This window comes from Mangifera indica, chromosome 7 (assembly GCF_011075055.1).
Source record: "Mangifera indica cultivar Alphonso chromosome 7, CATAS_Mindica_2.1, whole genome shotgun sequence".
In the NCBI taxonomy this organism is placed as follows: domain Eukaryota; kingdom Viridiplantae; phylum Streptophyta; class Magnoliopsida; order Sapindales; family Anacardiaceae; genus Mangifera; species Mangifera indica.
In genome coordinates this window covers 19,435,937-19,462,764 of record NC_058143.1, presented here as the reverse complement: position 1 = coordinate 19,462,764, position 26,828 = coordinate 19,435,937, and the positions used below count along the sequence as shown (strand labels likewise).

At 33.8% G+C, this 26,828-nt stretch overlaps 4 protein-coding genes and 1 non-coding gene across 5 annotated transcripts; 3 read left to right on the top strand and 2 right to left on the bottom strand.

The window, feature by feature from the left end:
* The first annotated feature begins 6,364 nt into the window (after window positions 1–6,364).
* On the top strand, window positions 6,365–8,447 carry LOC123221761 (putative pectinesterase/pectinesterase inhibitor 28). Its single transcript, XM_044644668.1, has 2 exons — window positions 6,365–7,494; window positions 7,575–8,447. The coding sequence occupies exons 1-2, from the start codon at window positions 6,525–6,527 to the stop codon at window positions 8,267–8,269; spliced, it is 1,665 nt and encodes a 554-aa protein (XP_044500603.1). The 5' UTR covers window positions 6,365–6,524; the 3' UTR covers window positions 8,270–8,447.
* A 1,390-nt stretch (window positions 8,448–9,837) lies between these two features.
* TRNAY-GUA lies at window positions 9,838–9,929 on the bottom strand. The gene is given in 2 exon segments: window positions 9,838–9,873; window positions 9,893–9,929. It is a non-coding gene; the product is annotated as a tRNA-Tyr (tRNA).
* An 890-nt stretch (window positions 9,930–10,819) lies between these two features.
* On the top strand, window positions 10,820–14,724 carry LOC123220467 (condensin-2 complex subunit H2-like). Its single transcript, XM_044642694.1, has 11 exons — window positions 10,820–11,279; window positions 11,358–11,457; window positions 11,875–11,981; window positions 12,054–12,196; window positions 12,283–12,697; window positions 12,793–12,968; window positions 13,046–13,216; window positions 13,302–13,400; window positions 13,547–13,648; window positions 13,787–13,945; window positions 14,109–14,724. The coding sequence occupies exons 1-11, from the start codon at window positions 11,078–11,080 to the stop codon at window positions 14,475–14,477; spliced, it is 2,043 nt and encodes a 680-aa protein (XP_044498629.1). The 5' UTR covers window positions 10,820–11,077; the 3' UTR covers window positions 14,478–14,724.
* A 1,290-nt stretch (window positions 14,725–16,014) lies between these two features.
* On the bottom strand, window positions 16,015–17,414 carry LOC123220405 (RING-H2 finger protein ATL2-like). Its single transcript, XM_044642621.1, has one exon. The coding sequence runs from the start codon at window positions 17,255–17,257 to the stop codon at window positions 16,385–16,387; it is 873 nt and encodes a 290-aa protein (XP_044498556.1). The 5' UTR covers window positions 17,258–17,414; the 3' UTR covers window positions 16,015–16,384.
* Window positions 17,415–19,512: 2,098 nt separating this feature from the next.
* LOC123220580 lies at window positions 19,513–20,410 on the top strand. Its single transcript, XM_044642843.1, has 2 exons — window positions 19,513–19,687; window positions 19,777–20,410. Exons 1-2 carry the CDS (start codon window positions 19,601–19,603, stop codon window positions 20,257–20,259), a joined length of 570 nt encoding a protein of 189 aa, XP_044498778.1. The 5' UTR covers window positions 19,513–19,600; the 3' UTR covers window positions 20,260–20,410.
* Window positions 20,411–26,828: the final 6,418 nt, after the last annotated feature.

Below are 26,828 nucleotides of genomic sequence, written 5' to 3'. Positions count from 1 at the left end.
TCCAGCTACTCATCTCACATCTCCTAATGCTCATCAAGCATATCTTACCCAGAATTACTTTCAGCCCAATGTTACTCCTCATAACACTGTCAGAACCCCTTCCAATAATGCTCCAAGTGTTATCAATACACCTATAGCTAGTCCTACTACCCTGCAAGATGGTGCTTGGTTTATGGACTCAGGAGCTACTGATCATGTCACTGCTGATCCCTCTCAGCTTGCAACAGCCTCCACCTATCAAGGCACTGATCAACTTCAAGTGGGAAATGGTGAGAATCTTCTTATCTCTCATACTGGTCAGTTAATCTTACCAAGCTTTATCCACAACAAAGCTGTTCACTTGAAGAGTGTACTTTGTGTTCCCCACATTACTAGGAATCTCCTCAGTATATCTAGAATCACCAAAGACAATAATGTTTTAGTTGAATTTTCAGCTGAGAAATGTGTGATTAAAGATAGACTGAGTAATGCTATCTTATTGCAGGGAACCCTTAGAGATGGTCTCTATATGCTGTCTCTACCCAAACCATCTGATTCCCAAACTCAAAACAAGACTAAAAATAATATTGGCTCAAATTGCATTAACAAACCTGTCTGTCCTGTGACTCACAAGAATAATGACTATCATGTTGTTACTGTTGAAAACAAACAACTCTTGAATGATAATGTTGACAATTTTAAGAACAAAGGTGATTGTACTTCTGTTTTTACAACAAATTGTGTTGATTGTTCCTCTGTTTTTACAACAAATAAGGTTGATTGCAATTCTATTCATGTCACTTCTAATGACAAATTTATTAAGATTCAGATAGACAAAGGGACAACTTGTGAAGCCACTATTAAATCTTCCAAGTCTGAATCAACTCAAGCTCTCTGGCACTCCAGACTAGGTCATCCTAGTTCCAAAATTGTTACCACAATTCTCAAATCTGTTTGTCCCTTGCAGAGATACTCTAGCAAGAATTTCTTCTGCAATGCATGTCAATTTGGTAAACTAAAACAGTCTAGTTTTCCTGTGTCTCAGTCTAGAGCCTCCAAACCTCTTGAACTCATACATACTGATCTCTGGGGAGCTTCCCCAACTGTGTCATCTGAGGGATATAGGTACTACATCCATTTTATTGATGACTATAGTCAGTTCACGTGGATTTTTCCGCTAAAACTCAAGTCTGAAACTAAGACCACCTTCATGACATTTCATAAATTAGTTGAAAGACAGTTCAACAGTAGAATTATGTGTGTTCAATCTGATTGGGGAGGAGAATATAGATCCTTAGCTCCATACTTAGCTAGTCTAGGAATCGCATTTAGGCATCCCTGTCCTCATACTCATCAGCAAAATGGAAGAGCTGAAAGAAAACATAGACAAATAGTTGAAACTGGTCTCACTCTGTTAGCTCATTATGGTATGCCACTTAAATACTGGTGGCTTGCATTTCAAACAGCTGTGTATCTTAGTAATAGGTTACCCTCTCCTGTTCTTGACTTTCAATCATCATTTCAATTACTGTTCCACAAAAATCCAAATTATCTTGCCCTAAAAGTGTTTGGGTGTGCTGCATTTCCTTATATAAGACCTTATCAGTCACATAAATTTAGCTTCCACACAGAAAAATGTGTCTTTGTTGGGTACAGCCTAACTCACAAAGGGTATAGATGTCTGTCCTCCTCAGGAAAAATTTACATCACTCAAAGTGTTAAATTTAATGAAACTGTCTTTCCTTTCCTACATGATCCAGATTTTAAACAAAATGAGTTCTCTTCCAAGGTGAGTTTTCTTAAACCAGAAGATAGGTGCACTACAACTTATAAATTTCCTCCTCCACAAATGAGTAAGTCATGTGGTCTTAGTTCTCAAACAAACTGTTCTCCAGAGTTAAACAGATCAAACTCCAGTATGTTTGATGCTGAATTATCTGCTTGTGCACCTAATGATGTTCAGCAACTCTCTGAGAACTACATTCCATTCCCTGCTACATTAGCATCTTCCATGTCTCAACCAGGCTCATCCAACCCTAACATACCACAACCTTGTTCAAATACTACCCAATTCAGGTTACCAAGTCCTACTACCACCAGTCAAAGTAACCAACATGAAACCTCTGTGATCAACACACATCCTATGTTAACTAGAACTAAAACAGGAAAACTTCCAAAACCAAAACAATGTATTACCTCTAGTGCCACAAGATGCTCTGCACATATATCTGTCACTTCCTCTGTTGCCAAAACTGAACCTCAAACAGTTACAGAAGCTTTACTTGATTCAGACTGGAAGCAAGCTATGCAAGATGAATATAATGCCTTGGTGGCTAATAACACCTGGACTTTAGTTCCTTTGTCTGATGATATGCACATAGTTGGGTGTAAATGGGTTTTTAAAGTTAAACATAAACCTGATGGGTCTGTTCAGAGATATAAAGCCAGGTTAGTTGCCAAAGGTTTTCAACAAACACCTGGAATTGACTATTTTGAAACCTTCAGTCCTGTTGTTAAATCTGCCACTATTAGAATAATCCTGAGTGTTGCTGTGAGTTACAATTGGGAAATTAAACAAATTGATGTGAATAATGCTTTCTTAAATGGTGATCTCACTGAGACTGTGTTTATGAGCCAACCAGAAGGATTTTCTGAGTGGTCTGAAAGTGGTAAGCAGGTGTGCAAGTTAAATAAAGCCCTATATGGGCTAAAACAAGCTCCAAGAGCTTGGTTTGAGAAGCTGAGAAATGCTCTGATAACATGGGGTTTTACTTCATCAATCTCAGATACCAGTCTGTTCATCTATAAGTCTAGTCATGTGATTGTGTATGTGCTTGTGTATGTGGATGACATTTTGTTAACTGGGAATGATAGTTCTGTGATCACTCAAGTCGTTACTCAATTAAATCAAGAATTTGCATTAAAAGATTTAGGCGCATTACATTTCTTCTTGGGCTTTGAAGTGCTGCGAAATCACACTGGTCTGCATTTGAGTCAAACTAAGTATGCAAAAGATCTTCTGTCAAAAACAAATATGCTTGAGTCCAAACCATGTACTACTCCTTTTTCAACAGAAACCAAACTGTATCCAGAAGACAGTGAAAAATTTGAACATCCATCATTGTATAGGAGTCTGATAGGAGGTCTACAGTATTTAACCTTTACTAGACCAGATATTACATATTCTGTAAACAAACTCAGTCAGTTTATGCAAGCTCCCACTAAGTTACAATGGAAAGCTTGTAAAATGGTACTGAGATACATCAAGGGAACACTCAACTTTGGTCTCTTATTTCATAATGCATCTAATCTTCAGTTGGAGTGTTATTCTGACTCTGATTGGGCTAGCAGTTTGCATGATAGAAGGTCCACAACTGGTTACTGTGTTTTTCTTGGAAAAAATCTGGTTCAATGGAGTTCAAAGAAACAAAAAGTGGTTGCCTTATCCTCCACAGAAGCTGAGTATCGTGCTCTCACACACACAGCAACTGAAATTGCCTGGTTAAAATCTTTGTTTAGTGAATTACATTTAGAATGTTTCAAACCACCTGTGATTTGGTGTGACAACCAAAGTGCTAATGCACTCTGTGCAAATCCTGTTTTTCATGCTCGCACAAAACATATTGAAATTGATGCTCACTATATAAGAGACCAAGTCACTGCCAAAAATGTTGTGGTTCAGTATGTGCCTACTGAATACCAAAAGGCAGACATTTTTACCAAAGCCTTACCTGCTGTTAAATTTGAGAATATACGGAATTCATTAAATGTGTGCAGTTTGAGTTGGTTGGAAAACTCTAGGAATGGTGACTGATCATGGTTTTTGATTGAAGTTTGTGTGTGCTGATCATAATATCTGCTTTGAGATGTATTAGTGCCTGAACTGTTTTTTCTGAACTGTTTACAAGTTTTTCTTTGTAATCATTTTGTGAACATGAAGACTGAAATTTACAGTGATCTACATTAGCATCTGAATTGGGCTAAAAGCAATTGATTGAGTAATCATTTTGTAACATAAATCTGTGAGGTCTGAATTGTTTAATATTGTTATCCGAATCATACACAATTTGTTGTGGTGGTTGTGATTTTCTGGTGTGCTCTGGTCTGTTAACTCTGATGATCTGGGGTGTGAATAAGTTGAGTGGTGAAACTTAAGCACCACCTTACTTGGTGAAAGAGAATGACATTGTGTCCAAGCATTGGTGAAATCTGAAAACACTGCTAATCAGGAAGAAATCAGAAGAGCTGACAAATTTACAAATTGAAAGGTATGCAAGGTAGTATCCCTGGTACTCTCAATTATAACTTGTGGTTTCTGCTAATGAAAAAAAAAAAAGGGAAACCAAGAGGAAAGAAACATGAATAATTTGCCAGTCAGAAGGGAGAAATCTGCCAATCAGAAGGTATACAAAGGTAAGTTTTTTTTTTGGAAAAAGGAAAGAAAAAAGAGAGGAAAGAATTAAAAATAAATAAATAAATAAAAAGAGAGGACAGACTTGAAATTGAAAAAAAAAAAGAGAGGAAAGAATTGGAACTGAAAAAGAGAGGAAAGAATTAAAAAAAAAAAAAAGGAAAGAATTGGAATTGAAAAAAAAAAGGTGAGGATTGAAAAAAAAAGGGGAGGAAAGAATTGAAATTGAAAAAAAAGAGAGAGTAAAGAATTGAAAAAAAAAAGAGAAGAAAGGAAGGAAGAGTCTGAGTCTGTCCCCAATCAGTATCCTATACCAGTTTGGAAGCTATACTTGAAATCACTGTAGCAGTATTGGTTTCTTACGAACGTGCTATGTTCTGCAAGTTGTAATGGTTTGCTCAACCAAGACACAATAAATGTTCTCTCAAGGTTACAGTGTCTACAGGAACACCTGGTCTCCTCTAGCATTGTTCCAGTTTTCGCCTGCCTCTAGCATTGTTCCAGTTTTCGAACTGAGGTGCACTCTGGAATGGAGAAAGAGTGCTGGTGAAAGATGGACCTACAGAGAGGGTCAAGCTTAAGGGGGGATGTTAGTATATGGGTGTAATTGTAAGATGGCCAAACTTGAGGTACTAAGAGGTGAGCTCCAGAAATGAAGAGGATTTAACTGTTATGTGTAAACAATTGAGGCGTTGATTGGTAGGTTAGCCACACGCATATAAAAGGCGGTGGTAATTGTAAATATATTTGAACAATTTTGCAGTTAAATAAAAAATAACTCTATCTCTCTCTCCTTTCTAAAACATTCCAGAGAGTTCCTCACTCTCTTCGTCTTCACTCGTTCTACTTGCAAATCTAGGGTTAGCTCCTGATAAAAGAATCCTTGTTTGGCTTATCTCACATATCTTTTCAAAAGCCATACTGTTATCAACGAAAGTTATCAATGTTTGCGACAGTGAAGTTATTGACACTTTGACAGGAAGAGTCGAATGCTTTCGTTGGCTGGATGCAAGATTTTTCGTCGGCAGTTCACAAGTCATAGTTGAATCGCATGCAAGAATCTTGTGTCGGCTGGATGCGTTTAGTTTGAAGCTGAATTTGTTGAAAATTGTGAATGAGTTTATTTTTAGAGTTGTTGTGCTTCGTGACTGCGCTGGGGAAATTTTCTAAAAAATTTGCACTTCTCTTTTTGTTTTTACTAAACCGGACCATGAATGAACCGACTGAAATCTTGAACCGTAGGCAAGCCTGCGGTTCATCTGCGGTTCAATCCGAGTTTTAACCAAAACGGTTTTTTTACACACAAAAGTCGCTGAAGTCACCGGTTTTTCAACCTTGGTCAAGACAATCTCATATTATGGCTGAAGAGACGGCAGGGGGTAGATTGTGTCTGAGGTAACTTCCCAAAGAAAGGGGAAGGTGGGAACCGACCAGGGACGTAAGAAAGAGCTAAAGAAAAATAAAATAAAAAGATTTTTATAACAATTATATATTTAAAGTTTTCTTAAAATTTTATTAATTTAGAACAGTAATTTTAAAGAAAATTAAATAGTTATAAATGATACGTTAATTTAACTTTTTTACTGTATGACATAGTTCATTTTCAGTTAATAATTTTAAGTAAAAAAGTACTTTTTTTACCGTCCGTCATAGTGAAGAAAGTATTTTTGAATCAAGTCTTACGGGAAAAATCTAAAAATAGTTTGAATATTTACAGAGAAAGACACAAATTAATTTGAAACCACAAAAGTCCAAAGATCTCAATACTACTTAGTATAAATGTCTATAAGTTACCACGAAGCCGAAAAAGGCTCCATACAAGTCGTTTTAGTTACCAAAATTAGTAAAGAAATAAATATGGCGTCTCAGATTTAGTCAAAATAATACCAGCCCTTAGTTTCTTAACAGAAGCAATCCCTTTTCAGCCATTCATTTCCCATATAAGTACACTTTAACTTCAACATCTTCAACGGATCCAGGGGGCATTTACAATAAAAATAAAACTTCAGAGCCCGCCCCAAACGGCTCTGTAAATATTTCATCAAATAAAAGGTCTGTATTTTCAATTTCATACCCAGGAAAAAAAAATACACAGATAAATATATATCGTATCATTTTATTTATATTAAAAAAAATGGCGAATAAGACTGTTTTTATTGGCTTTGGCGCTGTGTTGTTGATCGCCATGGTGGTGTCTATCGGGGTGCTTATTAGCCGCAGCAGCGAGAAAAAAGATGACTCTGATTTATCCACTTCAACAAAGGCTATTAAGGCCGTTTGTGAGCCGACTACTTACAAAGAAACCTGTCAAAAGAGCCTCGAAAAAAAGGGTGGTGAAAATGTGACCAACCCGAAAGACTTGATCAAGATGGAGTTTGAAGTGGCGATTGATGAGCTGAAGGCTGCTCTGGATAACTCTTCTGCCTGGAAAGAGGCTAACAAGGATCCAATGGTGAAACAGGCTTTTCATAATTGTAGGGAACTTTTGCATGATGCCATTGATGATCTGCACACCTCCTTTGGGGAAATGAGCAAGGTTGATGTTCGTAAAGCTGATCATTACATTGAAAACGTGAAGGTCTTCCTCAGCGGTGCTGCGACTTTCCAGGAAAGTTGCTTGGATCAATTTGAAAATGTGACGGGTGATTTCGGAGAGAAGATGAAAAAGCTGTTGAATACTTCCAGGGAGCTTACAAGCAATGGCCTGGCGATGATGCATGATTTCTCTGAGGTGCTCAATTCATTGCATGTAGGGCAAAAAGAGAGACGACTTCTCTCTAATGATGATTTTCCTGACTGGGTTAGCGCGGGTCGTCGGAGGCTCCTTGCTGGGCCTCCTCCAGCTGATGTTGTTGTGGCTCAGGACGGCAGTGGCAAAGTCAAGACCATCGCGGAAGCTCTCGCTCTTGCTCCCGATGCCCAGAACAACCCCACCAATAAGCCCTTCATAATTCACATCAAAGAAGGAGTTTATAAAGAGTACGTGACGGTCGATAAAACCAAAGCAAATGTTATGTTCATCGGCGATGGCGCCACGAAGACTAAGATCACCGGCAACAAGAACTTCATCGACGGAGTCAACACCATGAACACAGCCACAGTCGGTAAGTTAGCTAAAATGTTAAATCTGATAAAACATATGATGTTTAGGGCAAACGTTGATGAAATTTTGTTCATGTTTCAGCCATTTTGGGACCCAATTTCATCGCCAAGGACATGGGATTCGAGAACAGCGCCGGAGCTGAGAAGCACCAAGCGGTGGCACTGCGTGTTCAAGCTGACAGCGCGATCTTCTACAACTGCCAAATGGATGGCTACCAGGACACTCTCTACGCCCACGCCCATCGGCAATACTACCGAGACTGCACCATCACCGGCACCATAGACTACATCTTCGGTGACGCAGCGGCCATCTTCCAGAATTGCAGGTTGATATTCAGGAAACCAATGGCGAACCAAGCCGTGATCATTACAGCCCAAGGAAGAGCCGATAAGAACGCAGTGACAGGATTCGTTCTCCAGAACTGCGTAATCGGCGGAGAGCCAGATTACGTGGCGGTGAAGGATCAAAACAAGGGTTACCTGGGAAGGCCCTGGAAGGAGTTCGCGAGAACATTATACTTGCAATCAGAGATCGGAGATGTGATTCAGCCTGAGGGGTGGATGCCATGGCAAGGAGACTTTGCTCTGAACACTTGCTGGTACGCTGAATTTGGCAACAGTGGCCCTGGTTCTGACACCGCAAGGAGAGTTACATGGCCTGGTATTCAGAAAATCAATGCTCAGCAAGCTGAAGGTTTCACCCTCGCGAAGTTCATCGGGGTTGACTGGATTCAGAACAAGAATGTGCCCTTCACTGCTGGAATGGAGACCGCTTAAGCCCAGGGATGGCTTCATAATCATATACATTCATACATACAAAAAAATTTTTTACCAATGTTTATCATTGAAACAGATATTCAATTTATTCTTGTAATTTTTTGTATTAATGTTGAGAGAAAGGTTACCTAACTTTTTTCTTCAGATAAATAAAGACAAAATTTTATCTTGAGAAGCTTGTAGCTTAGTCTACCAATTTTGCTCTCCATAACGACAAACCGTCAAGGCCAAACGAGTATTTCCCACCTAAAGTATGTGCATTTTCCAAGTGTTTTTCCATTAACTTTACAAATCTTATTTACCTACTCATAGATCGTTAAAATTAATTGAATCCATTAGTTATATCATTTTTTTTCTTTAAACCCTAAAAACTAATAATTTTCTCTCCATCTAAGTTTTAAAAACAATATTTTTTTCTCTAGGGTTTTCAATTTTTCAAATTCAAATTTTCGACGTCGTTTTTTTCTCTTCGACAATCTCCACGTGATGCCTCTTTCTCTCTGACGACTCTCCTAGGTATGGTCGTCGATGAAGACGAGACAACATAGTCGAGACAAAAACAAAGTCTTCGTCAACGACCATGCCAAGAAGAGCTACTGGAAGGAGGTCGCACCAGAGAAAAAGACATCATCTGAAGGTCACCGAAGAGGAAGAAATGACATTGAAAATTTGAATTTGAAAAATTGATTTAAAACTTGAGTTGGGAGAAATTGTTAATTTTTAAGGTTTATGGGAGAAAATAAAATCAAATTTAAATTTATTTTTGATAATACAGACAAAATGACGAGTCGTCGACAAAGACCTTATTTTTCTCACGATTAGGGTTGGACTTGAACCAAGCCTGTTCGAGCTTGGCTCAAACGAGTCCGAAATGAGTCCTATAAAAGTTCAATCAAGCTTGAGTTACTCGTCAAATTTTTTAATTAAAAATTTTAATATAAAATGACATCGTTTTGACCAATATGTGTTAAAATGACGTCGTTTTAATAACAAAATAGTTAAAAACTAGAGCTCAAAATAAGTAGAGCTGAATTTGAACAGAGTTTGAGCTTGGCTTCCACGAGTTCGAGCTTGAACTCGAGCTTTGTTATATATAAATCGAGTTGAACTCAGTTTAGCTCGAATCTAATCATAATCTAAATAAAGATGACTCGTCCTCGTCGACGATTATGCCTAGGAGAGCCCCTGAAAGGAGGTCGCATTAGAGAAGAAGAGGTGTCGTCTAGAGATCCTCGGAGAGGAAGAAATGACGTCAGAAAATTGAATCTAAAAAATTAAAAACCTTAAGGTAGAAAATATTGTTTTTGAAAACTTGAATTAAAAAAATTATTAGTTTTTAGAGTTTATAGGGGAAAATAAAATAATATTTTATTTTATTTTTAATAATATAAATAAAATGATAATTTTATTTTTAAAATCGTTAATTTTAATTACTTATAAGTAGGTAAATAAGATTTTTAAAATTAATGGAGAAAACACCATATTATGGGTGGGAAATAATCCTTTGGCCAACCGTAAACTATTTAATTGAATAAACAAAACTATAAATTACTAATTAATTAAAAGATTCCGACCTGCCGGATTCGAACCAGCGACCTAAGGATATGCTGTCGTATTTAACCACTACAGTCCTCCGCTCTACCAACTGAGCTAAGGTCGGCTTTTATTCAAACTTGCCTCTTTTTTTATTAATTTATAACCTTAATTAATATTGAGATATGATAAATATTAAATAATGTTTTCTTATTGGAAAAATTAAAATATATTGATAGAATGTTTAATTTGGGAATGTTTTATTATCAAAATAAAAAAATTATCTTGAGCATTATTAGGTATAAATTATCACTATATTTGATAAAAATTAATAGTTGTAAATAATTATTATGTTTAATTAAAGAATATATTAAATTTTTTTTACTTAAATACCCTTAAGTTTAATTATTTTAAAATTATTTTATGTTATTTGTTATATTAATTGAAAATGAAATTATTTTTATCTTAAAAAATAATAAATAAGAATATGGTATAATAAAATCAATATTTTCTTAATAATTTTTTAATACATAAAATGAATATTATAATCAAATTATCTCTTATATTATTTATTAAATCATCATTTGTAATAAAAAATTATTGAAATATTTTTATTATTTATAAATAAAATAAAATAATATTATTTATAAATCAAATAAAATAATATTATTTATAAATCAAATAAAATAATATAAATAATAAAAAATATATTATCAAAACAATTTTAATAAGTGTTTAACTAAATTTAAGTGAAAAGTCCTTAAAATTTTAAGTGTAAATGTAAACCAGAGTCAATTTAACTCTAAATTTTATTTAAATTAATCCGAATTTAATTCATTTAATTTTAAACTTAAATTCGAGCTTAAGAACTTAGAATTTAGATAGAATCCGACCTTATTCACGCCAGTGAAGAGGCTTCAATTGGGCGAACACCAGCCCGTTAAAAATATTAAAGTGGCCCAGTGATATTCAAATAAATACGCTTGACGAGCGAGCGGGAAACCAGATCGACTCTTTTTGAACCTTCTGTGTCTCCCTCTCTTTCTTTCCAAAAGCAAATCCAAACTCTGTGCGTCTTTAGCTCCTGAGGATTAAATCTCACTCAATTTTCCATCACTTTATCTTCATTTTTCTCGGGAAACAAACAATCGAGCAAAGCATTCATAACCCCCAAAGTTTTTCCCTTTTTTCATTTCCACCCCCAAAATCCAAAACCCTAGGAATCGAAATGTGCTCCAATGATAATGTGAGGTCCAATTACCCAGCACTTTCAATATGACTAACCACAGAGAACAAGAACCCAATTGCGATGCGGCTGGTTGTAGTGGTACCCGGTTCACGGTGCAGCCAGAGCGTGAACTACAAGCTAACTGGGAAGTTGATTTGGCGAATAAGCTCGAAGACTATCTCTTGAAAATTTGCTCTGGTCAAATTTATGACTCCGAACATCTCATTCCCCCGGTGAATTTCGCTGAAGGTTTGTCTTTTAACTTGCTTTTGTTTTTCCATCTTGATGTTTGATATTTGATTGTAATTAAATTTTGGAGAAATGTAGCTGCTTTGCTGGTTCAGGGTTCGGTTCAGGTGTATAGCAGGAAGGTAGAATATTTGTACAACTTGGTTTTGCATGCTTTGGAGTTTCTTTCTCAGAAAAGGTTTGTTTTTTTTTTTTTCTTCGTAAAAATAATATTCACTATGACCGACAACTGTATGTCTTTCTCAAATTTTATTTGTAATTTTAAATTTGTTTGGTGTTCTATGGTTTTCGTTGGAAAGGAAATGAATTATTGTGAGAGCTTATTAGTCCATCTAATGGATTAGGAAGGTTGACAAATAAATTAACTTGTTATGGATTATCACTGCACTTCAGTTGTTGTAATTTTGATGGCAAGTAATTTAACAGTAGTTCTTAGTTCACTCAAGTTATGTTGTCGTTAATCTACTGTCTTGCAAAATTTGAATGGCAAGTAATTTATAGTTCTCTCAAGTTAGTCAGCGGACAGTGATGAAACTGTATTGTGGGTTTAGATCCTACTTCTATGGCGCTTTATCGTTGTTATTTAATTATCCAGCCAGCAGGATCAATCAAAGGAGACATCAGTCCCTATCGAAGGAAGTGAATCCCATGCAGTTTCTGATGAAGAAAATGATCTGTTTTGGGGCTTAGATGACATCCCAGGTAAGCTTTAACCATATACTCTATTTTGGTGTAGTTCAGAGAAACATTAGCTAAAATTTCCATATGTTGCAGTGGAAGCAAAAAATCGCTTAGACAGTCCAAATGGAAATGATAATTTTTTTAATCACTTTGTGAAGCCCCCTGCAAATTTAATTGTTCTTGAAGGTGACTGCTTAGACTCTCTGGGTGATGGCACGGAATTAGAGTCCTATCTGGTATTACAATTGCTTTTACTGGTTTTGTGTTATGCATTGACTAACAAAATAATTTAATTATTCTTTTCGTTTTTCTGTGGTTGCAGTTAGCTACCAGTGATCTCTATCGAGATTTTATTCTATTAGATCCGTGTGATGCTGTAGCAGTTAATGACTTTTTAGAGGGAGGTCAAGTTGGCAAGGGGCATAATGGTGCCTACAGAGGAAGTGCATCTCGCAAGAGCTTTCAATCCCCTACGAGGTGTTCTGGTGGAACTGCAAATAAGCCATCTATCAGAAAGAAAAAGGATGCCAATCTTAATCCATCGCCAAGCCTTAACATGGGCCATGATCCTCCTGCCTTTGATGATGTTGGAGAGAGCAATCATGAATTTGATATGGAGGACAGATATTCAGAACCTAGGAACTTGGATAGTAATTCTGATGAGGAGGAGGAGGATCCTTGGAAGCCCTTGAACCCTCATGAACCTGGGAACTTGAAAGTCATACCTTTCAAAAAAGGTTGTTGAAGCATACTTTTTTAACTCGAGTTACCATTAATGTCTTGTGCTGTGGTCCTGATGTTGTGGTCCCTTTATTTTTTTCCTTACAATCAGTTAAAGCTTTCAGAAGAAATGCGGTAAATTCTACTAAACAACACTCAGTAACTACTCTGTTTCCGCTTGCAAAATTGCATGGTACTATCAGTCCAGAGCTCACACAAATATGGGAGGCACGACAAAAAGCATCTGAAAAGCAACAGGCTTTCCATTCTTCTCCATTATATGAAAAGGTTCTGCTCTCCAGATGGTGTGTTTAGCCAAATTCTGTCTTATTATCTCTATGTAAAACCTGATATTGTTATTACAGCTCCGGCAATCACTTGCTAACAAAGGACAACAAGCTTTTAGTGCTTTTGGTCATCCTGACAATTTTAATGAGGACAAGGGATATGATAGTGGTGACCCAGATTCTGAGCATCCTGATATTGACATGCCAGAGAGTATGTATATGGATGAAGATGTACTTCATTTTGATAAGGTTTGCAGGACAACTTTTTGAGTGATTAAAGTCAAAACAGTAGCATTAGATTTTGCACATTGCTTATTCATTGACATTTACACAGCATGATGATGGTACTACTCACTGTGAAATCAATGAAGCATTTGAGCATGAAGTTCAAGATTGTCATGCAAACCTAGAAGATCTTTGTCGCTCTCACCTAGTAAGCATAAATTTCTTATCAGTTTGCTTCTATTGAATCTGCTCTCTGCAATTTGTTCTTACTTAGTTCATCTTTCCACTAGATAATTATATTTCTAGTTGCTACCAAAGCATTACTTGGTTGATTGAATGCCTTTTCTCTTTCAGGATGCTCTTCTTGCTAGCATAGCTGAAACCGAAAAATTGACTGAATTAGCTGCTCGAGTCTCATCATGGAAACAGAAAATTGAACACAACCTAGATGAGCAAGTAATTCTATTTTTTTCCTTCCTTTCTTTGTCTAATCCAACCAACATTGATCAATTATCACCACTAGTTTTATCATAATGTTACTACCTCTTTTAAGTTGAACTTTTGTTGGTATTTGAAGCTTCTCTTTTTTGATAGGATTCATGCCCTCCTTTTGATATTCATGAATATGGAGAAAGTATTATTGACAAGCTATCTCTTGAAGGAGACCAAGAAAATGTCACATCTTTCACTGATGTGGTAAAGGGCCAAGAGAAGTATGATATTGCTCGAACATTCTCTGCACTTCTTCAATTGGTAATTTCCTTCCTCTATTTGAAAATTTTTTCTACAATTATTGTTTGTTCTGATTGCAGTTGTCTATCTTAAAGTAGTTTATTCTGGTGAATTCACTAAAAAAGAATCTGGTATTGCTTGTTTCATGTGTGAAAAATGAATTGCTAGGCATTTTAAATTTCAGGTGAACAATGGAGATGTTGCTTTGGATAGGAGTGGGATTGATGGTGAGTCCATCTGTTACACAGCAGTGAATCCTTTCCATGTCCGGCTGCTCAGGCACGACAAGAGACAAAAAGAAACACAATATCAATTGTCAAAAAAGAGAGCCAAGTCTCCATCAAGAAGATTTTCAAAAGATGATAAGGGCAAGTCCATGAGAGAGAAATCCCCAGTTGTCAATCCATCTACAGAACATGGATCATCAGGATTGCCGTCACAGCCAAATTGTAAATTTTCTGTGAAGCTTGGTGGTGCAAGGTGTACCCCAGAAGGAAAGAAGCGAAGAAGGTCTGGACTTTTTGAACCAGCTGATTTACATACCTCAAGCTGAACCAGCTTTGAACTGTTGGGGAATTCAACGACTCTGCTGAATGGCTCCTAGCAAATTCTAGTTGTGACATGATTGTAGCTCAAGTTAAATTACAATGATCAATAATTTACTTTTCCAAATTATTATCAGACACGTACTTAATAGTCAAGACTAGGCCTGGATTTGAGCCAAACTTGTAGTCAAGACCCTGTAATAAAACTATGATATTGATATCCCTTGTAGAATGAATATGTTCCTGTACCATACATACAATGCCACCAATACTTTCAGCAGAAGTGGTCACCTCTTTTAATTCTTTGTAATTTTATTAAAACTCTCAATCAGGTATCTTCAGAGCTGTTTGTCAATGATTGAAGCGATATGTTTCAAGAATATATAATTCATCCTATGGCGGACAACTTTGACACTGGCAGTGGGTGTAATAGTGTAAACGTTGAACACAAATTCCTTGTCCACCAAGAGAGCTTCAAAGTGTTTCAGCTGACCAAGAAACCCACTGGTTTAGTATCTTTTTATTTGAATGTGGCTTGCTTTGCTTTCCCACTATACGTGTATACCACTAGCTTGTTCGTGGAAAAGGTTACTTACTCTTTTCATCTTACCAACCAAATTGAACAACTACGTCATTCCAGCCAAGTTTTGTCTTGATGTGAAAATATCGACTCATTTACTTTGTTGATGTGGGTTTTCGGATTGTGCTGAAAATGTCTCTGATCCCTGTCATTGTTTGATCCAAAGTAGCTTTTTGAATAATTTTTTCATGAGTTTGGTTAAACAGGGGTTTTACAGAATAATCACTTCTTGACACAATAGTAAACAAATAAAAGAAACGCGTTTATGAACAGGGCTTGGCGTGTCGCTGTAACTGGGGCATGGGGATTAGGCAGATTAGGCCCCAGCAGTTTCTCTTTTGTTGGAATCACACTTCGACGAGCTTTACTGGAAACCTCGTCACTCCATTGACGTCTGTGTAAAAATAAGATGCCAACATTTTGAATAATTTCTATTTATGTTGAAGGCAGAAACAAACTCAACTGTGACAGCAGCTCAATTAATTACTCTCCATCGCTGCGAAACCAACAATTGTCACAATAATTCACTTTCTTGAGCGTTTTTCTCTTTCTGCAGAGGCCCCCACACGGATGCTAAAGAAGGAATCAGCGGCTGCTGCTGCTGTTGCACTTAGTTTGGTTATATTTGGGTCAAACTAAGACAGCTTCAGCTTGAACAGGCAACCCACCATTCTTCTTATTATTATAAATTAAATTATACACACTCATAATTGGGTGGAACGTCTAATTTAATACGATATGTTGTTTGGACGATGAGAATAGTCCGAGAAATTCAATGGGAAAATACACATCACATGTGCCTGCCATCTACTCCAAATAAATTATAACTGAACCCTACATATGTAAATTGTTTCAACAGACTCTCAAAACTATAAGAGATTTGATCCGCGGCTTAAGAAGTCCACATATTTGGTCATGTTATTGACAAATTTCGTTGACAAGTTTCCAGGAATTATGCACTGGAATTTCACAAGAATCCAAACTATATAATATTATTAGGCCTTTCAATTCTTGCTTTCACATTCGGAATTGGAACAATATCTGATACAAAGGACTTATCAAGTCAACAATCCAATATAGTCATTGTCTGCCGTTTGTAAATTGCAATCAACACACAAGTACTCAAATTTTACTTACGATAAAATTATAATAAAAAAATCAATAAGACAAATAATATTATCTATACAAGTGAATATTTTAACAGACGTCCAATATCTGCCACGTGTGCATTCTCCGCCAATCAATACTAAAATGTTTTCGCTCCAACGAAATATCTGCTACGTGGCCCACTTACTCTGTATCCCTGAGTTACTGCTACTGAGTCTGCCGAGTCACCTATCCTCTACCTCGCTCGATGTCTAACTCAGTGACAGTTCCACCACAGCTTGCGGTATTCCCTGAAGGAGATAAATTTCCTCTTCTTTCTCTGCTTAGAATCCTTTTAAAAGATAGCATACGACTCACCGGAGATCGAAACGACGACTGAGTTTGAACCTGACTAGATGGTGAGTCACACCTGCTTGACTCGCTATCAAAACCTTCGTTATAGTTCCTTGCCGGAACCTCTATCGACACGTTTATAACGTCCCTCGGCTTGCCCTTATCTTCAAACGACGATGTTCCGGCCGTTTCGTCCTCGTGCTGACGCGTCATAAACAACCCGGAACTTGACCCTGGCTCAGTCACTGAAACCGCCACATGAGTCGGGTTTTCGGGCTCATCCTGACAAGGCTCCACTGAGGACCGACACAGAGGGCACGTGGAGTGAGAGTGGAACCACATGTCAATACACTCGATATGAAAACTGTGCTTACACTTGGGCAATATTCGACCCGATTCGTTCTCTTCAAACTCGGACAAACAAACGGCGCAATCCAGAGACTCAGGATGGGTCTTGGAGGAGTAGGCAAAAACAGGGAGCGATTTCAAGACAGCCGCGTCGAGGCCGCGCGTGGCTGCGGCGACGGGATTGGGGTTAGCAGGGTCAACATAGAAGACAAGATGCGTACGTCGGTGGAAACGGCTAGGGCGAATTTGGCGGCGGCGCACGTTGAGTAAATACCAACGAGCGTAGAGATGTAGACAGACCATTAAAATAACAACGAAGAATAAAATAACGATGGCGCTGAGCATGATTTTGCCACTGAGGGCGTAGCTATTATTATCGGGCGCGTATAAATCTGGCTGATCGTTGAACTCGTTATTCATTTGAGCTTTGCTAGTCAGGTACAGAAAGAGTTGAAAATTGAAAGAGGTTGGTTGAAGGAAATTAATGGAATGGGAGCGTAGATGGAGGGAAATACAGAAGGGTTTTTAGAAAGGGAAGGTTTAGGAGAAGAAGAGAAAAGTTCTTTTTTTATTATGGTAAGTTGACGAAGAGGAAATTTCTTGCGGGTTTCTTTTTATTAACTCCTTAAGCGCCATAGGTTGCCACCTGCTCTTCTATTCCTACTCCTATTACATTCTAACAGACGCCGGGGCTGACGCGGGATCTTCGTATTTACTCTTTTACCCTTCTCCCAAAACGACACTAAAAATTTTAAATTAAATTATTTCCATACAAGCAAGACAAAACTTGTGGGAATTGAAAAGTTTGAAATGGACAGTTAATTTGGGAGTCAAAAGTTACTTGAGATCTAAAACTTAGGTAAAAAAGGCTCTGACCACAGTAACTTATATATATTCATCCACCGTTATATTATAATTAAAGTTAAATATCAAAATTTAAAAATAAAATTTTAATATTTTATTTATATTATTTTCAAATTGAGTCATGAGCTTATTATTAAGTCATGCAATAACAAATTCAAGCTAAAACTTAATTTAAAATCCAAATTTGAGTTATTTAAAATTAAACTTGATTCAGTAGTAATTGAATCGAGCTTGCATCTATTATAAGTTACCAACCCAAAGCCATCCCGCATTAGCTTCTCCAATGGGCAAAGGGCCCAAATCAGTCCAAATTTGGATGATAAGTTTTGAATAAAACTGTGTGATTTATTAAAAAATGTCGAATAAAAGAAGCCGATCAAATCCCATTAATTAAGGAATATTAAATTCTGCAGCACTCAAATATTCTTCCTAGCTTTAATACCATACACCCTGCACTATATGATATTTTATTGCCTCCAAGCCCATGCGTGCATCGAAACCTGGAAGGGGAAAATATTAATAAGGTCAAAACTCTATTCCCACCCAATGATTGCTAAATATGTTTATTCCCACCCCTTAGGTTACAAAAAGCTTAAACCCCACCCATCATCCACTTTGTTAGTGGTATTTTAATAAAACACAAAACCATTATTTTTTACAAAACTTAACAAGAGTTTGACTATGGATGAAAATTTGATTTTTTTCAAATTTAAAAGAGGATAAAATTTTATATTTTCATCAAATTTTGGGTACAAAATAATCATTTGATATGAAAATAATAGTAATAATAATATAATATAATGTGATTTGTCCACATTTAATGGGTGAATTCTTGTCTTGTCCGCATAGCCCATTCCTCATGCTCATTCCTAATGTCATGACACAATAATATAAACATAAAATAAATCCATGTCCGGTTTCTTTGAGGCCCGGTTTGGTTTTTGTTGGCATTAATGAGGGACATTTGAGTAAAAGTGAATCTCTATACAATTCTCATTTAGTCACACCTCTAATCATGCTCTCACTAAGATGGTATGTTTACCTAGAATCGTATAATCTTAATACGGTTTTAACTAAATTAAACATAGTCAATTTGATCAACAATATTCACAATTTCGATCGTAAAAAATCTAGTTAACTTGATCAATGATATTCATCATTGATGTAGTAGATCTCAATATCAAACATTCTTTCTACCTATCCACCTAATTGGTTTTATCAACAAAATTTGATAACTAAATAATAAAACAAAATTTTTAAACCTAAAAGGTAAAAGAATTAATTCATCAAAGTTTAAGTAAAAAATACTCATTCAACCGTCAAGAGATTAATAAAATTATACGAATATAATTTTAAATACTTAATTAAGTATTTAAATAATGTGATTAAATAGCTTAAAAGAGAAAGAAACATAATTTTAGAAGTCCCTTTATCAAGTGTTTTGTTTGTGGCTTCAGAGGTATTTAGGTTTGGTATATATTTGTTATCCAAATTATAAGAACTTTCATAAAAACTGCACTTATATAATTTATACATTTTCAATTTTGACTTGTGCACGTTTGATACATAGTTTAAAAACTTAGTTAAATACATGAAATTAAATACATATAATGTTACTCCGGGTAAATGTTGGAAACAGTCCACATCTTCTCAGGCAGAAGAAGATCACGTCACGTGGTTGAAAATAAAGTTTGACAAATAAGAGGAGGTTAATAATGTAACGTAATCATCCAATTCCTAAATTCGTGAAAATCAATAAATGTATGCCGTCCGAAAAACACCAGCATTTATTTCACTAGCGTTTACCAATAGCATTTTGTGCCCCCAAAGTCTTCCTTTTTACTCTTTTTTTCCATCACCAAATCACAAGACACAGCCTAAACGATTTCTGGACAAAATATGTCAAATAAGTCTCCTGTCTTCCCCATGCCTGAGCGTCAACACTTCAGTGACTATGGATTCGACCCTCAAATCGATTACTTCCAGGTCTCATTTACTTTTTTTTTTTTAAATTGTTTTTTTGTGTTGCAGAAGCTTTGTAGTTTACTGTTATTGACTCGTCTGTTGAAAACAAGGTGTTGGAAGAAGCAAGGAAGCATAAGAAAGAGTCATCGAGATCCATAGACTCTTTGCACTTCAAGCTTCAGAAACCCATCTCGAAAGAAGAGTCTAGGGTCAAGAAGTCCCTCCACAACAAGGCTAAGAAGAAACGTTGGTGGAAAAATGCCTTCTTTTTCTTCAAATGGAAGTGGATCTACAACAGCCGCCATGAAAATGATTCTAATTACAGTCTCGAACATGATGTGCATCACGGAAGAGCTAGAGATTTCAGGGCTTCAATATCAGGCCCGGTTTATGTAACCGAGAGCAGAAGTGGGTCTTGTTCTCCATATAGAAGCACAAGCCGGCCGTCGTCAGGCCCACTTGCCGGAACTCTTTCTCCAGTGAACAGGAATGAGTTTCAGGTTCCTTATTTGAGTCTCAGAGAGCTGAACACGGAGCAGCAACAACACCAGAGGATGTCTACTTCTTCAATGCCGATATATCTGGTCACTTAGAAGAAGGAGAAAGTTGTTTTTTCACTTAAAGATTTAGTTTTTGAGCTCTTTTAAGCTTTGGTAAGAGCCTGTAGTGGCGGGATTCTCTTATGTTTTCGGATATCCCCCCTGTGATTTCTGCAACTAATGAACTCATGCTTTGACTTGGTCACTTCATATTTCTTCATTTTATTTTAATCATTATGATGATTTTATATGTTTGAATGGGTTGTTGGATCAGAATCCAACAAACACCATCTGGGGTCGACCTTTCTGGTTTCCTGATACGTGTCTGATGGAGTCGGATGTAGAAGATGATTTCACAACCGTTTGATTGGTCCAGGAAGCAATCAGCAGCGTTAGTTCTTAAACTAAACTGCTAGTCATCGTGTTCAACGGCTACTAAATACAGACTGACTGAGCCAGTAAAACGGAGGGTCAATTTAAAATTTAATCGCGAATCCCACAAGGTTCCAAAACAAGAAGCGGCGCATACTGGACGCATTGGCACTGGCACCATCAGCGACTTTTACTTGACCTGCAGACCACGTTTCAAATGCTCTGGAGTTTTATGCAGTGGTGGACCCCAAGCAGCTGGTTAAGGTCCAAAATCTACTATAAATAATTTAATATGATTTAATTTAATTCATAATTTTATTTGAATTATATTAAATAATTTTATTTTATTATTAAATTATAAATTCAAATTATGAATTTGAGTTATATATTCAAGTTATAAATTGAACTATAAATTTAAGTTAAATTCAAACTGAATTATTTTTATTTGAATCAAATTCAAATTACTCTTAATATTGGTTCGATAAATTCGAATCAAATTTGAGTCAAAAAACTCTTAATATAGTTCTTTTTATTCTAAAGAAACTCAAATTAAGAGATATTCAAATTTAATACGATTTATATTTATCCTAATTTTAGATATTATGTTTGATCAGTTTAATCTTAAATAAATAATTTCACTTAAGTAAAGTTTATTCGTTATAACAAAAAATTGATAACTATAGACATTTTTGTTGATTTTTGATAGAATGTCTTTTTAAGTTAAAACTAATTTTCGATCAAACTGATAAATATAAAATTCATAAAGATGACTATAAGTAATAGATAAATATTTCATAATCGGTCTATAAGTTGAGAAGTAGACTCAAAAAATATTTTTTTCATAAGGAAGTGACAAATATTAAATGGAGGTTTAAGTCCGATGCGACTTTCGTAATTATACCAATATTTAATTAAAGTCTACTATTATCTTGAAATTAAATCTTACCATTTCAATAATCAATCACTCAGTTAACATAACAGGATCACTATGATGTCTAACAAGTCACGAAATATCATATTTTATTAGAACGGTTATACATGTGATTCTAATTTTCGTTAGTATAAATCATTTGTATTAAAAAATCTAAGAGAAAGATACTTCAAACACTCAAATTATACTCTACTAATATGATATTGTATTTCTGTTTACATTACCCAAATAATATTATCACCATAAATATAAGTTCTTAATATTTTTCAATCAAATTACGTTAAAAATTCATTTTCTATTTATTTCTCGTATCCCTTCTTATTCTTAGACCTCTCGGTGATTTATTAGAATTCTTGTTTGGCTAAATCTGGCTATGAACACCTTCAATTTGTCATGGTACCTAAGAGACAGGCGTCCCATTGAATAATTGGTGTTCTTTGACGTTATTACATGCCTTTTTTATTCCATATTTTTACTATACATTCGCATCCAAATTTTGATGCATTTTCCATCTCCCCCCTGCAAGGTTTGAAAACCCAAAATCCTACCCATTAGCAGTTTGCGTTAATATAATCTGTGGGTGAAAAGGGTATTTAAGTAAATTTGATCTTAATAAACGCTGGCGGCTGAAGAGTGGTTGAATTCACACGCAAAGACAGTAAAAGATTAAATAAATAGGAAAGCTCGTAAAAAAAAAAAATTGTTATACTTTTTCTGCATCTTTATCTGTACTTTCCAGCCTTCACTCCTCATTTCTCAAACACCACTCACTCATTTTCTCTCTCTCGTTCATTGAACCTTGCCTCGGAATTTCTATGCCAGGACCGGGCTTCGGCCCCCAGTTATGGGCTTTGAATTGGGTTGACCTATAAAATTTGTAAGAGCTAATATCTGACTCTATATATATATATATATATATATATATATATATATATATATGATAGATCTTAGTTGGACTGGTTTTTTTAAACAATTTTTTTAAAAAAATTAAAATATAAATTATTTTTTAATTATTAAAATTAAAGATAATATCTAAATACTTTATTTATAATCTTTTACTTATAATAGAGAAATATCATAATTATATGATGAAAAATATTATAATATAATACAAATAAATTAATTTACAACTGTATAATTATAAACATAAATAAAATATATATATTATATAATTTATCTAAATGAATTGAAATTGAATGAATTTATTTGATATTAGATTCATTTGTAATAATAAAATTGAAATGAAAATAAAATTATAAACACAAAAAATTATTATTTGTGAATTTAGATAGTTTTTGAAAGAAAGTTAATATAAAGAAGTAAGATTGAAAATATAATAAAAGAATTAAAATTGAGATATTTGTAAATAAAATTATATAATAGAAAAAAATTAGATTGTTTATATAAAAGAAAAAAAAAATAAAACAACTTCGACATAAGCAATTGACATTTTTTAAAATTTTTTAACAATGATGGGTCAAGTCAGGTCGACCTATGGGCCTAAATCTATGCCCACAATCTAGCTTGAAAAACTCATAGATTGGGCTTGACACGCTATAATATTAGATTAACAATAAACTATGTGTACCCACTTTGAGTACACAAATATGTACATATTTATATGTGTTATCATGTAATTGGATGATTTTGAATTAAAAATAAAACAATAACCAATCATATGATGACACATATGAGTGTATATATATTTATGTATCCAAAGTGAGTACATATAATATTACTCTTAGATTAAATCCTTTCAAGTCAAACCTCTATTCAGTTTAACCTAATTGATGTGTCTAACCTTGCCCATCCATCACCATCATTTTTTTCATCTCCTTTAATGGCCATCTTTTCCTTCACTCTTAGAACAACCTAGTCAGGAATTTTCATTTTCATTTTCATTTTCATTTTCGTCTTCGTTTTATTTTCTTTCATGAAGAGGGAACACAACCAGTTGGACCCACCTACCAATTCGGCATCAAACACAGGGAAAGTGAAGATGTGGGAGGATGACATGGCAGTGGTGACTACAAATGGAAGGATAGATGAGTTAGTGGGTTAAGTGATGGGTTTTTTCAACTCGCTTTCAATTCAGTTCATTATGACCTACCGATTTTGTCCACGTGGCTTAAGTGGTTTAGCAAAACAACCTCATCATCACCAAAGCCTTTGTCAAGAATATTTGGTTGCTTTATTCTAGTTTGAATTTTTTGGAGTTTGATTGACCTGGAATGGTGGGGGTTTAGGTGGGTGAATATTTTTGGATTTCTAGAATTCATTTACTGGATTTTTGGAATTTTGTTTTAACTTGAATTGTTGTAGTTTGAGGAGTTCTGGATTTCTGTCCTCTGGAATGAATTTTTGAATTAACTACAGCATTACCATATATTTTTGTTTGAATTTATTTTATTAATAGATTTGATTCTGTCTAGCTCTTCTACTTTTGCCATATATTTTTGTATGAATCCATCAAACAATCACATAAATATGCATTGAAATTGCAAAATTAGCAATTAAATTAGATGAACAAATCCCATAATAAGAGGTAAATTGGTAATTTATATTCAATATATAATTTATAATTTATATTTAAGGGTATTTTTGTTTTTATATTTAAAAATGATAAAATTATCATTTTAATGTTTCACTAATTAACAGTAATGAAAGTGAGATTTTTGGCCGTTCAAATCTTATATTATATGTAAGAGTTTGATCATACATCAAAACTCGGGTGAGAATTAGTCTTTTGACTAATATTCATATGTCCATACAATTATGCCCTTGGAAAAGCGACTCAATTAGTATTTGGGTGTGGTGTGGTCCGTTGGATTTGAGTGTTCCACTTTTCTTGAGGAAAATATTTATGATGTCATTAATAAACCATAATATTTGTAAAAAAATGAAAAAAACCCCTGTAATTCAACTTTATTAGTTTTATTTTAATGTTCCACAAATGGCCCTTGAAGGAGATTACCACCTACCACGGATCCAAGCCCATATTGAAACTCAAGGTTTTGTTTCTATTGATTGGACCTCGGGGAAGTTTCACTAATTAGTTTGAATGGGCCTTCTTTTTCACATATTTAGGGCTAAATCCATGGTCGCTTGCTCCAAGGGCATCAACAAAATCCTGATTCCTAATACATTACGGGCCTCTGACCGGGTGATTTTTGAATATTTTGTAATATAATAAAATTATATGTTATATATAAATAATATATTATTATATTATTAAATAATTTTAAATTAAAAATAAAATAATATTCGATAATATAATAATATATTATTCATATATCCAAATTATATATAAAAAATTTGTACACATAATATTACTTTTGATAATATATATTTTATTATTAGTATTATTATTATTGATTTATAAGATAATATAAAATTTTGATAATTTTTTTATCACTAATATGACATAACAAATGATATAAAAAGTAATTTTATTATAAATTCACTTAAATATTAACAAATTATTAAGAAAACGTTAAATTAGTTGTTATTTTATTTTTATTTAATTTAATTTAAAGATAAAATACCATCGTTTTTAATTAAAATGATAAATAACAAAAAAAAATATTACTTATAAAATAGTAATTTAAATTATTAATTTTATAATATACAAAATATTTTAATATAGAAAATATTTCAAAAAATATATAAAATAAATAATTTAACCAAAAACAAAAAAAAAAAACAAACTGAAACTGGAATTAGCCGATTCTTAAAACCAAGAATTGGAATTGAAATTAATGGATTTTGAAAAATAGAAACTGAAACCAATTGCTATGCTACCCATAATTGACATCGTTCATCTTTATCTCTTAATTGAAGACACTCAACTTTAAGGCAAATTTGACTTTCGTGACATCCTCTTACCATTATTTCCAATTTAAATTCAAGCACACCCTCGATAAGAAATTGAAATTTATATCTCTAAGGAAATAAAATAAATATTATATATAATTAGTTTTGAATATTCAAATAATATATTATTATATTATATAATATTATTTTATTTTTAATTCAAATATTAATTAAATCTAAGTACATATAATTTTATAAAAGAAAATAATTAATAAAGAAGTTTTCCGGTTTTACTTGACAAATAAAAATCTCTTTATATTAGTAAAAAAATTTATTTTGAGAATCTATTTTATATTATTTATATTATTTTGTTTGATTTATAAATAATAAAAAATTTTAATAATATTCTATTATCAATGATGATGTGATAGGTAATATAAAAAATAATACAATTACTATATTTACTTTAAGTATTAAAAGATTACCAAGTAATTTTTATTTTATTATAATTATATTCTTATTTATTAATTTTTTAAGATAAAAGTAATCTTATTTTTAACTAATATAACAAATAACATAAAAAATATTTTATAATAATTATACCCAAAGATATTTAAGTAAAATAATATAATAGTATACTTTTATTATCCTTAATTAAATATAATAATTATTTATACATATCTAATTTATTAAATTTTATTAAATATAATAATAATTTATATCCAATAATCATCAAAGAAATATTTTTTTAAGATAATCATCTAATTTTAGTAATAAAATATTTTTCAAATCAAACTTTTTTGTAGGGTTACGGATACTCCCAAAAAATTTAAAGAAATTATTCAATTTTATTTGTAGGTCCCAAAAATATCTCTTTACAGAAAATATAAGACAACCAACATATTTTTGGTGATTTAACTTTTTCAAAAAAGTTTTTTTCATTTAAATTAATTAACAAAAAAATATTAATTTATTGAAGAATAGGGACTTATTTAAAATTCATATTATCAAAATAATGTTTTAATTTGAAAAATAAAACAGACGAAAAGTCCCACAAATATTACCTAATTAATCCGAAATTCAGGTTCTCAATATTTTTAAAATTATATTCATAATTTTTAAATATGAGTATTATTTATCTAAATTTGTATCTGAAACTTTTATTTAAAAAAAAAAATATAATAATTTATAATTAATTTGTAAAATAAAAAAATTACAAAAAAGAGAAAGCAATTTTCAAAAGAACAAAACAAAAAAAAAAAAAAAAACCATGAAACAACTTTCAATATAGGGCCAGACAACTATGAAACAACTTTCAACATTGGGCCGACCGACCGAGTCTGAGTTTTCTATATATGTTAATAGTATTAGTAAAAATGGAATCGTTTGGTTTTTTTCAAAGTAAATATTTGATATTTGCATACATTTCGAATCGACCGTCAAAAGATGCGGCCGGGACTATCATATCGATCTGCTTGCGTCATGGCTTTCGTCTCCTTATGCTTTC

Excerpts from the sequence above, each read along its gene's own strand:
- LOC123221761 (XM_044644668.1), top strand. The coding sequence starts at position 6,525 with ATGGCGAATAAGACTGTTTTTATTGGCTTTGGCGCTGTGTTGTTGATC. Across the intron at positions 7,495-7,574 it reads CATGAACACAGCCACAGTCG|CCATTTTGGGACCCAATTTC; the intron begins GTAAGTTAGCTA and ends TTCATGTTTCAG.
- LOC123220467 (XM_044642694.1), top strand. The coding sequence starts at position 11,078 with ATGACTAACCACAGAGAACAAGAACCCAATTGCGATGCGGCTGGTTGT. Across the intron at positions 11,280-11,357 it reads CCCGGTGAATTTCGCTGAAG|CTGCTTTGCTGGTTCAGGGT; the intron begins GTTTGTCTTTTA and ends GGAGAAATGTAG. Across the intron at positions 13,217-13,301 it reads ATGTACTTCATTTTGATAAG|CATGATGATGGTACTACTCA; the intron begins GTTTGCAGGACA and ends ACATTTACACAG.
- LOC123220405 (XM_044642621.1), bottom strand. The coding sequence starts at position 17,257 with ATGAATAACGAGTTCAACGATCAGCCAGATTTATACGCGCCCGATAAT.
- LOC123220580 (XM_044642843.1), top strand. The coding sequence starts at position 19,601 with ATGTCAAATAAGTCTCCTGTCTTCCCCATGCCTGAGCGTCAACACTTC. Across the intron at positions 19,688-19,776 it reads CTCAAATCGATTACTTCCAG|GTGTTGGAAGAAGCAAGGAA; the intron begins GTCTCATTTACT and ends GTTGAAAACAAG.